This window comes from Antechinus flavipes, chromosome 3 (genome assembly GCF_016432865.1).
Source record: "Antechinus flavipes isolate AdamAnt ecotype Samford, QLD, Australia chromosome 3, AdamAnt_v2, whole genome shotgun sequence".
In the NCBI taxonomy this organism is placed as follows: Eukaryota; Metazoa; Chordata; class Mammalia; order Dasyuromorphia; family Dasyuridae; genus Antechinus; species Antechinus flavipes.
Window position 1 is genome coordinate 173,176,273 of NC_067400.1, and position 18,615 is coordinate 173,194,887.

Here is an 18,615-nt window from a genome sequence, read left to right on the forward strand (position 1 = left end):
AGAGATATTACAGAGGAAGGATCCCTGAATTAGGTCTAGGATAAAGGAAATGAAAAGGCCCAAGTTTTAATTCTACTTCTGCTCCCTAACTACATGTGAGAACCTGAGCAAGCAAATCATTTAGCTTTTTTTTGAAAAGGACTATAGTTCTTCATCCATAAAATGAGGGAGTTGAACAAGATGACCTCATCTTCAATTCTACCCTGATGATTCCATAATTATAATGCAAAATTCCTTGTTTATTTCTGATGCTATTCCTGTGTAAGGAGTGAATATATCTGCTGTGTGGAGAAGGAATACATTCTGTACCTATCTTCTGACAACTTACGAACGTTGTTTCATGTTAAATGGCTCTCTAATGGTCTCCAAGTTAGTGATTTCTATTCTAGAGAAATACAGACACAATAGAATTTCCATGCCATAGAATGTGGGGTTAAGATTCAAAAGTCAGAAGAGCAAAGAAGACCAAAACCAACAAAAATGATATTAAATAAACTTCATGCTCTCATGTTTAGGATTTATAGGGATAGAAGATAGTTTTTATTGTTGCAGGGAAATTTTCTTGACAACGTGTCTGTAACTGGTGTTTTAGAGAGTTTTCTGGGGGTGCTGGGAGGTTGTGACTGGCCCTTGTTCAATAGATACCAGGTCTTGCTGACTCCAAAACCAATCTTCTATCCACTATAATATGCTGGCTTTCATTTAAGATAAATCATACATCTCTCTTTCTTTCTTTGGAGACAATGGGGGGTTAAGTGGCTTGACCAGGATCACACAGCTAGCTAAGTGTCAGAGATTTTAATTCAGATCCAGTGTGCTATTCACTGCACCACCTAGTTGACCCATAAATCAATCTCAATAAAACAATCTTAAAATGGATTAAGTTAAGAAGATACAAGCTTAAGTCTTTCTCCCTAACACATCCTAGCTGTGTGATCATGTACCAGTCACTGAACTGTTCAGAGCTAAGCTATAGATGAGTTGTTCATCTGCATCAATGGAGGGAGTTTCCATATACCAATGAAATTCTAGATAGGGACCAAAATGAAATTCTTTTGCACCAATATCCAAATCCATTGTTCTTGAATATTCCCTTCCTCCATCATTCAATCTGGTGCCCTCTAAGAAGGTAGTCTCTTTTGTGTATTTTCCATATTCAACTTAATAGTAATACTCCCTTCTCCTGAGTCTCTATTGTTAATATCTTGGGATGATTTTGTCCCTTTTCTACTAGACCCCTTTGACTATTATTGGAGAAAGGAAGTCATTGAGAATGGTTGATAGAAAAAAAAAGAATTTGGGGGCAAACCTGACTTTACCCCAGCTAAGTTTCGATTAAGTAATGAGATGTAATTTTCATTTATTTGTTCACTCATTTGTCAGTCATTTCTGATTCTTTATGATTTATTTGGAGATTTCTTAGCAAAAATACTGGTGTAGTTTGCCATTTCTTTCTCCAGTTCATTTTATACTGAGGCAAACAGGGTTAAGTAACTTGACTAGGGTCATACAACTAATAAATGTCCGAGGCTGGATTTGAACTCAGAAAAATGTGTCTTTCTGACTATAGGAATAGCACCCTAACCATGATCCACCTGGCTTCCCTGAGATGTAAGTATTACCTAGAATTTCTCCTTTCTTACAATCTGTCAAAATTTTATCACCCAAGACAAACACACATTGAATTAATGGTACAGAGAGAATGTCTAATTATCTTCCACTCACTGGCTCCCATATTTTGTCTTCTTGAATTTATCCCTTTTGTATTGGGCGTGCTCCTGTTCTAAAGCACCGACACCTGCTATGATTTGCTTTAGTGTTTTATAAGTCTCCTGAGGGTCATCAATGATGAATGTTGAATATTCTTCCTGCTCGGGTCCATCATAGACAGATTTACTACCACAAGCCTCTGCAAAAAATACGAAAAGAGGAGAGAAGATAAATTTTGGTTAAACAAGGAAAGAAAAATATCAAAATCCTGAGATCCTAGTGTTGATAGACAATATTCCAATTTAGTACTTTGCTTGACACATAGTAATCATTTAATAAATTATTTTTCATTCATTCATGTCATTTATCAGTTCTGATTGTTTTGTATTTTTTTGTTATTGCTGCTGTTCTTGTGGGTTTTTGGATTGGATTTTTGGCTAAGCGCTATGGAGAGAAATTCATAATCTGCAGTTTATGATTTCCCAAGGCAGTGCTATCCAGAAGAATGAATTGGCACATTAATATATAAGTATCAAACAGGTACTAACAAGCTCTGCCATAACTCACCAAATTCTAAAGTTAATACACTGTTCTAGGAAAACGCAGATACAGCCTAAATGGGAGATGAAATGCATTGCTCCTATATTACTGCAACAAAATTCTTAAGTTTGCAGCACATTGAAAAGTAACTAAGAAATTCAGTGAGAAACTATAAATTTTTAAAAGTTAAAGAGGAGACAGAAGGAAGTTCATAAGAAAACAAAGAAAAATAGGAAAAATTTGACAGCAGCATAGAATTTATTATATACTTTTAAAAAAACAAGTGGTATGAAATGGAGACTCATACTGAGTTCTCTTTTTATGTTCTAGTGTATATATTAAATATGTTCTTTCCTATGTGCTTAAGTTAAATAAGATATTTTTCACACACAAAAAAAGATGACAACCAGAAATTCAAAAAAGCCCAAACCAAGTCAAATCTACAACATAGTAGAACAGAGGATAATTTGGTTCATAGGATTTACAATTAGAAGGAATTTAGATATCACTTATGCAAATTTCCTTGTTTTATAGATAAGAAAACAGACAAGCAAAGCAACTTGTCCAGGTCACACAGGTACCAAGGAATAGATTTGGGCTTTAAACTCTCAATTTTCGGATTCCTAATTCAGTGCTCTTTATATGATTATACAGGTGGGAAATTAAGGTGGGACAAAAAAGATAGCATAAATAAGATTCACAGAGAATCGTTTATCTACCAGTATAAGCAAGGTCACCTTAGAGAGTCAGTTTTTTTTTTTTTTTCTCAGCTCATGAATCACTCCTTTCATACCATCCCCTGACTTCTTATCTATCAAAGCAAAACTGAGAGAAGTAGTCATACATTTGCTCTTGGAGACTGTACTGGTCCTGCATTAGTCTCAGTGGACCTATGAAAAGTGGCCAAAATGAATGTGACCTCACAAAGAACCAGTACTCATTTCTACTAAGAAGCTTACAGTATTTGACACCTTTTTGTATTCAATAGAAAGAGAAATATATCAGATTTTATTGAGAAAAGAAAAAAGTTTAAGTATGTTCTGGTAAAGAAATTCTGAACAGTCAAGACATATATGAAAGTGTTTTTTTAAGTAGAAAGGAATTTTTAATGATTTTAGCATAAAGAGTCTCTAAGTAGAAATATATCTTAAAGGAAATGAGAAATTAAAACAAACCAAACACACATCTGCCTTTGACTAAGCCCCAAAAGGAAGAATAGGGAATTACTCTAAAGAGACCAATTATGACTATAAACTAAAAATCTAGGTTTAAAACCCAGGTATCATCCTAGATTCCTTGTATTTTCTCAAACCCAATAACCAATTTGTTGTTAAATATTGTTATTTCTATCTTTATAACATCTCTTATCAATACTCTCACACTCTCAATCACTCTGTGATGCTCATCACTTCATGCCTGGATTACTCCAATAGTTTGTTGGTTATTTTTCCTTCTTCCAAGTCTCTCCCTATTTTGGTCCATCTTCCACTCAGCTGTCAAAGTGATCTTAAAGAAGAAGTCAAATTATATGAACTCCCTATTCAATATATTCTTAGTGGGTCCCTATACAGGTCCTTCAGGATCAAGTGAAAAGTCCTCTACTTGGCTCTTACAACTCTTTAAAACATGTCACCTTTTCAGTCTTGTAACCCTTTACCCACCCTCACTTATTCTTCAGTCAAGTAACATTGGTTTCTTCCAATTTCTCAAAGAAGACAAAATCTCCTGATTTTGAACATTTTCATTAATTGCTTCCCTTGTCTAAAATGCTCTCCTGCCTCATCTTTATTTCCTTGTTTCAAGTTTTGGGATAAAGTCCTAACTTTTTCAAGAAGCATTTCCCAGACACTAATGCACTATTGGTAGAATTGTAAACTGATTTGTAGAGTTGTGAACTGCTCTATTTTGGAGAGCAATTTCAAACTATGTTCAAACAATGAAATCATATCTTTGATTCAGAAATACCACTGTTAGGCTTATATCCCAAAGACATCCAAAAAAGAGGAAAAAGACCTATTTGTACAAAAATATGTACAGGAACTTTTTTGTGATGTCTAAGAATTGGACATTAAAGGGATGCCATCAATTGGAGAATGACTAAATAAGCTGTGGTATATGGTTGGAATGGAATATTAATTATTGCTGTGCTGTAAGAAATCACAATCAAGATGGTTTTAGAAAAATTGAGAGTTATGAACTGATACAAAGTGAAGTAAGCAGAATCAGGTGAATATTGTACACAGTAACAACAATATTATATGACAATGAATGCTAAATGAGTTAGCTATTCTCAGCAATACAATAATCTAAAATAATCCCAAAGGACTAATGATGAAGCATATTATCTGCCTCCAAAGAAAGAACTGATATTATTTGAACATATACTGAAAACATGATATTTTTCTCCTTCCTTCTTTCTTTCTTTTTTCTTTCTTTTTCTTTCTTTTCCTCCATCCCTTCCTTCCTTCCATCTATCCTTCCATCTATTTTGTTCCATCTTGAACAAAATGACTGATATGGAAATGCTTTACATGATTGCACATTATAACCTGTATCTGATTACTTACCATTTCAAGGAGTGAGAAAGAGATGGAGGGTGGGAGAGAGAGATTTTGGAACACAGACTTTTAAAAAATGTTAAAATATTGTTTTAACATGTAATTGGGGGAAAATAAAATATTATATACATATGTATATATGTATATACATATATACATATATATATATTTAAAGAAGCCTTTATCAGTTCACTTTAATCTTACTGCCTTCCCTCTGAAATTATTTGGCATCATTTAATTTGTGTGTAGTTGTTTATATGTTGTCTTTCCCATCACTCTCTGAGCATCTTAAGAGCAGGGACTAGTTCAGGTTTTTAAAAAATACATATACAACTTTGAAGAAGGAGAATCTAAAACAAATATAAAACATACAAACCCAGAATATTATGTCAAGAATTATGAAGCTTAGCTTGAACTGAGACTTGTAAAAAATCTTTCACCCTGGGAAAATGTATGCACACTCTTAAAAGTTACATATACTAAGGTTTATGTTAGAAGAGACCTTAAAAATGTTGGGTCCAACTCCTCCGTTCTACAAATGAGAGTCAGAAGGTTGTGACTTGCCCCAAGTCAAAACTTGTAACAGCCAGAATCCAACCTCCTGACTCCAAAATCAGCAATCTTTCCAATGCACCACACTGTTCTTGTTTGGAGTAAGCCAGCGAACAAGGATATGATAGGAACCATTGTTTGGGGAAGAGAATATAGTGCTAACCGATGCCAGAAGGCAAGATTAATCAACAATTATTTCCTTTCTATGTATCTACTAAGGAGGAAAAAACTTCAAGCTGGAAAGGACAGGATAAACTCTTAAGAGGTAACTGAACACAGGATAAAGAAGATAAGAAGAGGGTTAGTTGGTATAGTAGATGAAGTATTGGATTTATCAAGAAGGCTTGAATTTTTTACTATTTTTTAAAGTCCTGAATCTGAATCTTGCCCCCAGACACTTCCTAGCTGTATAACTCTGGGCAAATCACTTAACCCTGTTTACCTCAGTTTCCTCATTGGTAAAATAAGCTGGAAAAGGAAATGGCAAACCACTGCAATTTGCCAAAAAAAAAAAAAAAAAACAACCAAATAGGGTCATGAAGAGTCAGACACAAATGAAAAGACTGAACAACAAAAATAGTGACAATGACACAGCAAAGCAGTGAAGTGGTCACTAGAAAACAAGTCTCCTGATTGCTAGCCTCCTGTACCTCTATTCCATGACAGTTTGACCGTGGAAAACAGGAATGGTAACAAAAGACTGGAGATGAACAAATTTTTAGAAAAAGAAAAAAAGAGGCAGAACCAAAAAGTATCAATCATAAACCTGATGGCATATTCTATAAAACATCTGTGATAAATGATTAAATGAGATTATAAAAAGTTTAGAAAAGGAGATAACTGATACACATTGCGTAGGTTCTCTAGGAACAGTGTCAGAGGTTGGTAGGAGGCTGCTGCTACAGCATATCTGGATTTCTGTAAAGTTTTCCACAAATTGTCCCTTAATATCACTGTGGATAATGAGATACAAGAATAGATTACCATGCTGTTAGGTAAATCTAATATTTGTTACATTTTATATTGATTTAGCACCTGTACCTAAAGATAATTGATTAACAGGGTAAGCCATTTTGGGGAAAAAAAAGAATTCTAATGAGATGCTGCAAGCCTCAGTCCTAGGCCATGTTTTGCTCAATATTTTTTATTAACAACTTGGACAGATACAGAGATAGCATGCTTGTGAAGTTTACAGTTGACACAAAGCTGGAAAGGAAGTTATGATTGGAATGATGGAATCAGGATTCAAAAAGACCTTGAGATGAGCTGGCCAAAACCAACAAGATGAAACTTCACAACAATAAATAGAGTTTCAAAGAAAATCAGTCACAAAAGTACCAGATGGAAGAGATTTGGCTAAACAACTGCTCACAGGGAAACTATTTGCTACCCATTTTCAAACTGCCATGTCTCTGACCTCCAGTCCTACCTATGATCTGGAACTCAAGCTCCCTCACTGGGACTCTGAGCTTCCCACTGGTGACTGGGGAGTACTCATTGTTTCTAGCCCAAAGTCAGGCCCACTGCAATCTTCCTAGCCATTACCACCCCACTGCACCAGAGATTTACATACTCCTACTCTTTGCTTCCCTTGCCTCTCAATTCTGATCAAGAACAATAATCAAATCCATCTCTAGAAAGGATATGACCATCAATTTCCTGATGTCTAATCACTATTCCTGTGACTTCATTGTCCAAAACACTTCTTGCCCAAATAAATCTTCCCCATATGTTTTGCCTTTCTTTTTTAGAATTTAAGCATCCTTTTTCAGAAAGGCCTGGAGAGACTTACATGATCATTATATACTTCAACAACAATATTATATGATGATCAATTCTGATGGACGTGCCTCTCTTCAACAATGAAGATGAACCAAATCAGTTCCAATAAAGCAGTAATGAACTGAACCAGCTACACCCAGTGAAAGAACTCTGGGAGATGATTATGAACCACTAGATAGAATTCCCAATCCCTCTATTTATGTCCACTTGCATTTTTGATTTCCTTCACAGGCTAATTGTACACTATTTCAAAGTCCAACTCTTTTTGTACAGCAAAATAACTGTTTGGACATGTATACATATATTGTATTTAATTTATACTTTAACATATATAACATGTATTGGTCAATCTGCCATCTGGGGGAAGGGAGGGAAGGAGGGAAAAAGTTGGAACAAAAGGATTTGCAGCTGTCAATGCTGAAAAATTACCTATACATATATCTTGTAAATAAAAAGCTATAATTAAAAAAAAAGCATCCTGAAAAGAGGGACTGTCTAGTTAGTATTCGTATATCCAGCAGTTACACTGCCAGAGTACCTGGCACATTGTAAGTGCTTCATAAATGCCTTTTAAACTTTTATTTTTCAAAAGTCTCATGCATTTTAGCTGATCACAACTCAAAATAGCCCTTCTAATGCAGCTAACAAAAGAGTTAATGGAATCATATGGTGCATTAACAAAAGTATCTTTTGATCAAAGGAAATAACAATTTTGCTATATTCTGCAATAATCAATCTATATCAGGAATATTATGCTCAGATATACTTGCAATACTCATGTCTCACCTTGAAAGGTACTTAAAAACAAATCCATATGAAAAACAGTAGCAAAAGGTCTGAAAATCATGTCATATAAAGAATAGTTAAGGAAACTGGGATTGTTAATTCATAGAAGAAAAGACTTACAGAAGATATTAAGATGTCTAATATTTATATAGTAGTTTAAGATTTGTAAAGAACTTTTACACGTTAATTTTTTTTCCCCAACAATCCCATGAGAAAGGTATTATAATCCCCATTTTACAGATGAGGAAACTGAGACAGAGAGATTAAATGATAAACCTAGCATCACACTGCTATTAGATGTCCAACACAGGACAAATGATATTTTGCTGGCTCCAGCCCAACATTTTATCTATCATTTATCCTTCCCTCCTCCCTCCTTCCCTCCCTCCTTCTCTCTCTCTCTCTCTCTCTCTCTCTCTCTCTCTCTCTCTCTCTTCTCTCTCCCTCTCTCTCTTTCCTTTCTTCTCTCTCTCTTCTCTCTCTTCCCTCTATCTCTCTGTTATTTCTGTCTTTTTGCTTCTTTTTCTCTCTGTGTCTCTGTCTTTCTCTTTCTCTGTTTCTCTCTGTATATGTGAACATGCCAAGATGAGTCATAAAAGGATGTCCCATTGGGTGGGGACTAGGTCAATTACAGATGTGCAAAGAAATGGTTGCCAAATCCAGATTAAAATATTTTCCAGGTTTCTGTCCACGCTTTGGCTGCCTTCTATCAAAAATAAAGTGGGGGGGGGGGACAAAAAAAGCAGCAGCAGCAGCAGCAGTTTTCTTTAAAGGCTTTAAAGGCTAGCTTCACATTTCATGTGGTGCCTAAGATTCTTCTTTCATGTTATTTTCACTACTGCAGATCTGAAGTGGAAAACAGATTGCAAAGCAGCAAAAGATGAGTTTATTAGACAATGAAGGAGCTCCTTTATCTCTGCTTTTTCTATTAATTACATCCATCAAACTGTATATTTATTTATGTAAACTTTTTTCAGTTTGGATTTTGTTTTGTTTTGTTTTATAAACAAAAGGAGTTTAAAATCAGTGATGCTTTCACAAAGTTTATAAGCAAAGTTTTTTTTTTGTTTGCTTTTTTTTTAAATGTTCATGTTCTATATGTTGTGCAGCCCATTAATAAATGAAGAAATAAATAAAAATGTTATATATATATGTATATGTTTGTATATCTATCTACATACATGTATATTCATCTATGTATATGTCTATATATAGTAAACCAAAAATACTGGACTTGATTGTTAAGAAGATTGTAAAGAGATATTCAGGACATGACAAATTATTATAACTGCTCAAAGTAAGCAAGTTCTGCCTTATCTTCATATTATTTAGAAATTCTGTGGTTAAAAGTCATCTTTAAAATCTTTGCCTAATTTACAAAGAACTTCTTAGTATCAGAGTCATAAACATAAGTACTTGCATCATGAGTCTACATACACACAAATCCACAGCTGTTTAAGAAAAAGAATTCTCACTTCCCCTCATAGCAGGACTTGACAGATTTCTAGAGGATTACTCCCATATTATGTGTCATATCAGTTTTGTTCCCTCAGAAAAGATCCTTTTTTATCTTGAGTGTGTAACAATTGCTGTGATAACATAAGCATTCCTTCCTTACCTTGCATCTTTTCTAATTTATTCATATACAAGTTGAAAAGAGAGTAGATTCGCTCTGTCTCTCGGTCTCCATCAATATCAAGTTGTATGTTTGCTGGAAGGCCACTATAAAAAATAAGAAAAGAAGTTTGTGTTTTTAAAAAAACAACACTACTCTCAAGTTAATATTTTGATGCTCCCCAAATTACTACCAAAAGAATTTGAGGTTGTTCAAAATTTGGGGGACCACTGGTTTTTTCAGGAATATAAAAAGAACTTTAAACAAGGTTAAAAATATGGAAAAGGGCAAGGCGTGTAGATGAAAGTACACACACAATTTCATATAACCCTGAGAAGACGTGTCTATATATTAATTCTAATGAAAAAAACTTAGAGATCTGCAGTTGAAACAGATTAGTGAGTCAAGAATGTGATGCAGTAACCAAAAAAAAGCTTATAGAAGCTTAGATTGTATCAAGAGTAGAATCTAGAGCTAGGATTAGATCAGTATATGTATGCAGGTTAGACCACATCTACAGGATTGAGACACTGATACGCTGGAGGACATCCAGAAGAGAGGGACTAGGGTAATAAGATGTTTAGCCTGGAGAAGGCTGCTGGGAAGAGAGAAACAGAGAAACATATACAGACAGAGGCAGACAGGGAGAGAAAGACAGAGACAGAAACACAGAGAAAAGAGACAGAGACACACAGAAACAGAAGAGACAGAGAGGAGAAAAACAGACAGAGACAGAAAGAAACATTCTCCTTGAAGATCTTTCAGGTATAAAAAATTATGAGATGTGTCTCTAGAGAGCATAACTAGGAACAATATGTGGAAGTCACAGAAATTCAGGTTTAGGCTCAAAGAAAAGAAGAATTTCCTTAAACAATTAGAATGACTCAAAAATGGAATTGACTGTCTTAATGAAGGAAGGACTTCCAAGGTCATTGAAAGAGTCTAGGCCAAGGCTAGATATTTTATGCAGGAGATTCATGACTCAGATACAGCCTGGACTGGATTTTATAGTCCTAGGTATGAAAGACCTCAAAATGACTTCCTCAATTCTCAGAAAATGTGTGTGTGTGTGTGTGTGTGTTATCAAATGAATTTGTACTGATCTTGAATGTTAAAATTACAGTGATTCAAACTTTTTTCCATTCAGCGCTCTCTTGCTCTTCTTGACAATTCTTTCTCTTTTTCTCATGCTAGTCCCCACAATGGACTGGACCATATTCCCCAAGCAGGTCCTGAATTCTCCTAACTCCTGTCTTTGCTCTCATTTCTTCCAATGCTTACAATGTCCTCCTATCTTCTATCAGCTTTATTTCAATTCTATGCATTCTCTAAACCCCACCCAAATATTGTCTTCCCTGAAAATTGCTTCTTCTGGGGAAGCCTTTCTAAATACAAGATGTCACCTGGGTCTTTTTTTCCCAGGGGACTGGTCCCTTACAGGTACCCTTCTCTGTCACCCCAGGCTTTCCAGGTTTTTCCCTTAAGGTGTTTTTTTTTTTAACCCCAGCAGAATGTAAGTACTTCGAGGGCACGTACTGTCTCTTTTGCTTGCATTTGTATCCCCAGGGATTAGCACAGTGGCTAGCACATAGTAAGCAGCTCTGGCTAGCTACCCTATCTAATCTGCATTAAAGGTATTTTTCTTTTTTTACAAAACTATAAGCACCATGAAAGTTGGGACCATCACTGGATTTATCTAGCCTTGCACTGTTTCCAGTGAGAACCTAATGTCTGCTGAATTTCATTATAAAGCAGGAACCCCAGGTTTATATGTGGGGCTATTAAAACTTGTTAAGGAATTAAATTTTTAAAAATACCAATACAAAAGCAAACCCCAAGTACTTTCCTCCTTTACCTGAGTATCTAAAAAAATCTTAATGCAGTTTTAAGTTTTAATAATTTCAGAAGTACAAATACTAAAAACTTCTTGAAAACAACATTTGAAAGGTTATTTAAAGTGTTAAAATAGTGATTTGCTTTTTAAAATAACATTCAAAATGTTAGTGATCTATGGTCCATAGCGTTAGTCAATTTTTAAACTTCATAAAAACTTTTACCAGCTGTTTTCCTCATCTTTGACTTTAGCTTGTCCTAAGAATGAAAGTTTAAAAACATTTTGTCCTCTGTCTCCCAAATTCATGAATTTAACAAATATTTATTGGACTCTTACTATGTGCAATGCATTGGGCTTAGGTTGGAGGAATACAATGAGAGAAATCAACATAGTCCTTATATTAAAGGAGGTTATTATCTAATGGAGAATAAGACAGGTCAACGTGGAAAGGGCTTCATTGTAAGCCCAGAAATGGCCTTACGTCTCTCTATTTCATGGCTTCCCTAAGGGTGGCTATCCTAAGAACAGTGAGCAGTCCTCAGCCTTACCCTGTACAAGGTGTACAGCCAGGAGTGGTATCACACGTGGCCTTGCAGCAGAGCCAGTGGCCATTCAGGTAAGCTGAGGGGTGGTAGACGGTGAGGCGCTTTTTGTTACACTGGCTGACTTTGGTGAGGATGTCAATCCAGTCCTTTGCCTCCACACAGTTGTTGGCTTGGATATACAAAGCTCGCTCTGGCTGGATGACCTGGAACATCTAAAAAGATGCAAAAATAATATTTTTAAAATTTCTTATTATTCTTTTTATTGCATTTTCTTTTAAAACAGCTAAAAGAAATGCTTTTGCATGACTACATCAAATTCTTGCCTTTTTGAGTGGGGAGGGGAAGAAGTGAGAAAAGGAAAGAATACAAAACTCAAAACTTTTTTAAAAGACCATTAGAAATTTTTGTTTACATGTAATTGAGAAATAAAATTAAGATTAAATGTTAAAAATGCTTCCCAAAAGTTAAAAAAAAATTTAAGGATGCAAGAGTTAGATTAGTGAAGGAAACATGGAAAACAAGGGCGAGACAGAGGAAGGAAAGGAAGAAACTCTAAACCATGAAAATACTTATGAGCTTTTTTGGTGCAGATTCAAATAGTCATCTTTATTATTATACTTTTATGTTTATAGATACATAGTAGGACAATAGATGGTGCTGGACTTGGAGTCAGAAAGGTCTAGATTCAAATACTGATTTAAAATACTAGCAATAAAATTAAAGTATAATTTTCTTATTTTATTTTGCTCTCTTTTTTGAAATATGGCTAATTTAGAATATGTTTTACATCATTTCAAATGCATAATTGATATCATTGCTTGCCTTCTCAGAGGAAAGGGATAAGAGGAAGGAAAAAATTTGGTATTCAAAATTTAAAAAGAAAAGAGTTTAAAATAAATTGAAATTAGGAAAAAAGATACTAACAATTATGATCATGGGCTAGTGAACTTCTTTCTGCATCAGTTTCTTTATTTATAAAATGGGGATAATAATACCTGTCGCATTACAGGCAATTATGTTTATAAATCTTAAAAAAAAACTATTATAATCAAAGTAGTTGCAGCAATAATAATGATAATGTAGTTTTATAAAATAATCTTCCCTTTGGAGATGAAGAAGCAGAAATCTCAACAATCACATAAATAATGCCCTAGCTTCAAGTCTTTTATAGTTTATTCTTATCACTGAAGATAGGGCAGTAGCAGGCAGAACAATATCATCCAGCTGGTACTTCCCCATTAGTAGCTAATAATGGCTACTCTTTATATAGTGCTTTTAAGTTTTGCAAAGAGCTCTACAAGGTTATTTCATTTTTATCTTCACAATAACCCTGGAAATTTGATGTTATTATCATTTATTCCCTTTGATAGTTGGGAAAAATGAGGCAGGCAGAGGTTAAGTGTCCAGGGTCATATAGCTAGTATGTATCTGAAAACAGATTTGAAATCAGATCATACTGACTCCAAACCCAGCATTCTAACTACTTACTGTACCACCTAGCTGTCTCTAGAAAGTAAACTCCTTGAGGGCAGGTATGATTTCTGTTTCTTCATCTCTAAAATGAAGATAATAGCAAACTACCTGATTAATAACAATAAAATGACAAGTTATATACTATCTTATTATTTGTCATGTGTCAGAAACAACTCCTGTTTTAGTCAAGGATGGCTGGAGTAGATAGAAGGCAGCAGGTTTATGGGAAAATTAATTAGTCTGGGAAAATAGGGGAAACCTAGGATCTATTTTGAGCACTGCCAGATGACTCATTGGGCAAGCCATTTCCTTCCTCTAACTCTCAGGTTACCTCATCTGAAAAGCCTATGAGATACCACTTATCTCTCCTCCCATGGATATTCTGGGTTTGTCCCCTAAAAATAAAAAAATGGTTACAAGAAGCCAGGCCTTTTCTTTTCATTCTTATTATAAATGAGAGTTGAGTTTGTGGAACAGGATCCTTCTTTTAGGAAGGAGATTAGCTCTGGAGCTAAGCAGGATCAGGAGAAGGGGGTGAGAGTCTGGTTTGGAAGTAAGGGACGGACACACACACACACACACACACACACACACACACACACACATTCTGAGGGGATGCTAAAATATGGCCATTTTACTCGACACTTAAAATGAGGTCCTGACAGAATGAACCTAAGACCCACAGGTGTTTTCTGGATAACCTTCAGCATTCTATCTCAAGAGAAGTCTTAATATATTGCAGACCTGTAGCATGTCTCTATTTCTCAGTCTTGAGGCAGAGAAAGAATGCAGCTCTCCCTAAGTACTCCCTCACTGCTATTCCAAAAAAACCAGAGACCAGCAATATGTATGAGTCATCTCTTGCTTATGTTTATCTTTTTTTTTTCTGCAGAGAGCCTTGTTCTGAATCAGTGCTGGTTAAGAGAATTATCCTGAGCAGTGAAAGACTTAAAAACACAGTCTGCACCACCCTCAAGTATGAAGTTTAAAACAAAACAAAACAAAAATCCAAAATTCCTGGGAACAATGATATAAACATTTTAATTTTTTGAAACTGCAACAACAACAGCATTAATATCTGAACTCCTTCCCACAAAGTCCAGGAATAATTTAGTATCCATTATGAGTGAAGCCCTAACTCATCCCCCCAATTTATGAGTTCATTTTGAAATTGTTGAGGGAGATAAGTTGAGTTTTATGAATTGATAAAAATAAAAGTAAGGAAGAATTAAAAATATGACCATCTTCTGAGTCAGTTATGATAGAGTCACAGGAGGTTAAATGTTAATGGTAGCACATGACATTATAGAATAGATAGAGATAGGCAACCTGTCTACCTTATAGGGTGGTTGTGAAGAAAATGCTTTGTAAATTTTAAAGTAATATAAAAATATAAGTTATTATTAAGGTTGTTGTTTGTCCTTCATTTTTAATGACATCACAATATTGGGGTAAAATAGTAGATGATGGGAAATGTCCTGAATTGCATGTGAATTGAACTGAAGTGAGGCAGAGTTGTGTAAAGTCATTAGCTTCACATTTTCTTCTCTTTGAAGCTAAGAGGCAGGACTAAAGTTAAGTGACTGGAGATGGCCCTGGATGCAGTGGAAGCTTTTGACATCTTTGAACAAGGTCTAATGGAGCTCTAAGTGCTCCACACCACCTGCTTCCGTTGCTTTCACAGCCATTAGAACAAACTGTTCTTACCTGCTTACTGTTCCCCTAGAGGATGTGTTCATATGCTTGGGGTAAACATCCCCCTAATTCACCAATGAGTTTGAGACCCATCACTTACCCTCAACCTACTTTAAGTCTGTCTACTGAGACAGACTAAATCAGACCACTGCATGCTTCAGCTTTATGGAGTCATAGATTAGAGATAGGTTAAGGTGGACACCAACGATGGATGAGGAGCCCTGAGAAGAATGCAGCAAGTACTCACACCAGAACTCTCCACATGCATACCCTAGCATGGTTGTTATTAGGTAGACTAAGTCTGTGACTTCATAAGGACCTCCCAAGTAAGGGAACTCTCTCCACCAATGCAGAGTCAGCACCTTTTCTACAATTTACAGTCTTAGAGAATTATCTAGGAGCACTTTGAGGTTAAAAGACTTGCAGGACCTAAGTTTACTCATTTGTCAAATGAGTGGGAAAAGGATATGGCAAACCACTCCTGTATCTTTGCCAAGAAAACCCCAAACAGGGTCATAAAGAGTTATCACAATTAATCAATGACAACAAAATGAAGTTAGACTAGATGAACTCTGAGATCCTTTCCAATTCTACTTCTAATGACCCTCTGATTTTTAAGATCTAATCCAGTCTCTCTCTCTCTTTTTTTCCAAGTGCAGAAACAGACCCACAAAGAATAACCATCTTGTCAGTGGCAGAGTAAGATTTAGAACTTGGGTCTTCTATCTTCCAGTATCACCCTCTTTTTTCTCTATCACAGTAATGGATTGTTCTTATAATTCTCTGTCATGCAAACATCTGTTTACCACGTATGCCCTGTGGATACCTTGTGCCTTGCTGTACTAATCTAAGACATATGAATATAAATAAACCACCAGCACTTTACATTAAAATCGATTGAACTTCTGTCATGTTCACCAGTTATAACGGCTGAGTTCCTTGTTGCTGTTCAGTCATTTCCAATTCTTTGTCACACATTTTGGGGTTTCTTTGCAAAGATGCTGGAATGAGCTGCCATCTCCTTCTCCAGCTCATTATATACAATAAAAAACTGAGGCAAATAGGGTTAAGTGACTTAAGTGGCTGAGACCAGATTTGAACTTAAATCTAGTCTTCCTGACTTTAGGCTCAGCTTTCTATCCACTATGGTGTACTTTTATATTCCATATTGTAGTATTCTTTTTTTCCCTTTTTTTCTTTTTTCTTTTTGCTGAGGCAATTGGGGTTAAGTGACTTGCCCAGGGTCACACGGTTAGGAAGTGTTAAGTATCTAAAGTCAGATTTTAACTCAAGTTCTCCTGACTTCAGGGCTGGTGCTTTATCCACTGCACCTGGCTGCCCCTATCCTTTGTTCTTAAAGAGGAGCAAAATCACATCACTGTTAGCCAAGTTCTCTGGTAATGTCATTTTGGTCTTGAAGAATAAAGGACAACCAATCCAATCAAAGAAATATATAATAATAAACAAAAAATAAAAAAATATATAATGCACTGATTTAATGTTAGTGAAATATCACTGTAGCAAGGTGGACTAACACAGTTCTCTGGACAGTTTCACAATCACTTAAAAAAAATCTTAAGCTTTCATAGACTGAAGAAGCAAACAAGTGGTTTTAAGAATATCAGTCCTAGATTAATCTGATTTATAAAGTTTTGTATGTTTAGAATTTAAGTCAGCAAGTCCACAATCTTCCTGTACCCAGTGGCTTACTGAATATAAAACAACCAAAAGAACCCATTTGCTTGAGTTATGTAGCTTGAGATGAGAATCAGAATAGTTTGAAATCTAGCACCTGTTAACAGAGAGTCCACTAGCTAAGCCAAGCAATTCCAATGTTTGTAAGATATGTCCATTCTCAACATATCAGACACAACAGTTGCTCTTTAAGCAAAAACAAGAAAATGATATTTTTTAAATTTCAAAAGTAAACACAAATAGAAGAAAAAAATTTTTTCTGTCTCCCTCCCCCTTCAATGTTCCTTCTCGTAAAAAGTCCAAACATGGCTGTATCCACCAAAGGGCATACCAGGGTGGAGTTTAACCCAGAGTCTGCTCCAAGGAATTATGAAGAGAGCAGATTTGACATCAGGAAGCCAAGAGAGTGAAAACAGATACATGGGTGTGGCTGCCTCGTGGCCAATGAGATTTTATAAGATTTAAAAAAAAAAAAAAAAACAAATCACAAGCCCAGGTGTACAATTGGGCATATTATCAACACTTAACCACCTATGATAAAGAAGGTAGGCAAACTTTGGATACATAATACTTGCAGATGAAAAAGACTTTCTTCTAAACTCAGAATCCCAGTGATAGGAATCTTAAGAGGTCATTTACTCCAATCCATTTCTCAAGATTTCTTTCTACAAAAACCTCAAGTAATTATCATTCTCTTTACTAGATAACCCAAGTGAGCCCTCCCCCAAATTATAACCCAAGGTAGCCTATTCCACTTTGGACAGCTCTAATTATTGGAAAATTTTTTCTTTCATTGAAGGTAAACCTTCCTCTCTGCAGAGAGAGACTACCTGCTGCTCTTCACTCTGTTCAGAGACAAGCGAAACCAGTCTAATTTTCTTTTCATTTGATATAACTATCTTGTGCTCCTTAAATCCTTTTATTTATTTCTTTTATAAACATTCCCAGTTCATAAGATCATCAATTTAGAGATGAAAAGCTCATGTATGACCATTTCAATCAGTTAAACCATACAGAATTATTACATGCCTACTATGTGCCAAGAAACTGCTTGATGGCTCAGTGGATAGAACACTGGCTTAGAGTAAGGAAGACCTGAGTTCAGTTCTGGCCTTAGATACTTAACTGTGTGACCCTGGACTTGTCACTTAATCTCTGCCTTAATCCACTGAAGAAGAAAATGACAATCTACTTTGGCATCTTTGCCCAAAAAAAAACCACATGTGCTTTTTCCCATGATAGCTGCCTTCAATTGATACACCTTTATCACAGTCACTCTCCTATGAATGTTACTATTCAGTCATCTCAGTCATGTTTGACTCTTTGTGACCCTATTTGGAGTTTTCTTGGCAAAAATACGGAAGTGGTTTGCTATTTTCCTTCTCCAGCTCATTTTACAGATGATGGAACCAAGGAAAACAGGATTGAGTGACTTGTTCAGGGTCACACAGCTAGTAAGTATTTGAAGACAGATTTGAACTAGGAATGTGAGTCTCCCTTTCTTTGGATCCAGGACAATAGCCACTGGAGCATCTAGTTATCTTCCTGTGAATACATTTTATTATTATTACTTTTTTTCCCAATCAATAAAAATCTGCCTCCTCTCTTTCTCTCTCCTTTCCCTTTCCCTCAGCTGAGAAAGAACTAACAAAACCCTGGTTACAAACATGCATAGTCAAGCAAAACAAATTTCTGGATGCTTTGTAGAGCTTAATGATCTTGCTGATTTCCACAAGCAAATATTTTACCAAAGCTGCTAACACACAACATTTGGCAGCCTGAGGTTCAACTCTGCCCCTTTCCCCAGACTCTCCCATGGAGAGGAGTACT

General features: G+C 35.6%; 1 protein-coding gene across 2 annotated transcripts in view; it reads right to left on the reverse strand.

Annotated features, from left to right (window-relative positions):
* The window catches only part of RASA3 (RAS p21 protein activator 3), a 286,768-nt gene that overhangs the window by 3,579 nt on the left and 264,574 nt on the right, over positions 1 to 18,615 (reverse strand). For both annotated transcript variants that reach the window (XM_051984259.1, XM_051984258.1), the window contains exons 21-23: positions 11,926 to 12,134; positions 9,547 to 9,650; positions 1,726 to 1,909 (exon numbers count right to left, since the gene is read on the reverse strand). In XM_051984259.1, the coding sequence (XP_051840219.1) occupies positions 1,726 to 1,909; positions 9,547 to 9,650; positions 11,926 to 12,134 (497 nt within the window). The remainder of the gene's footprint in view (positions 1 to 1,725; positions 1,910 to 9,546; positions 9,651 to 11,925; positions 12,135 to 18,615) is intronic.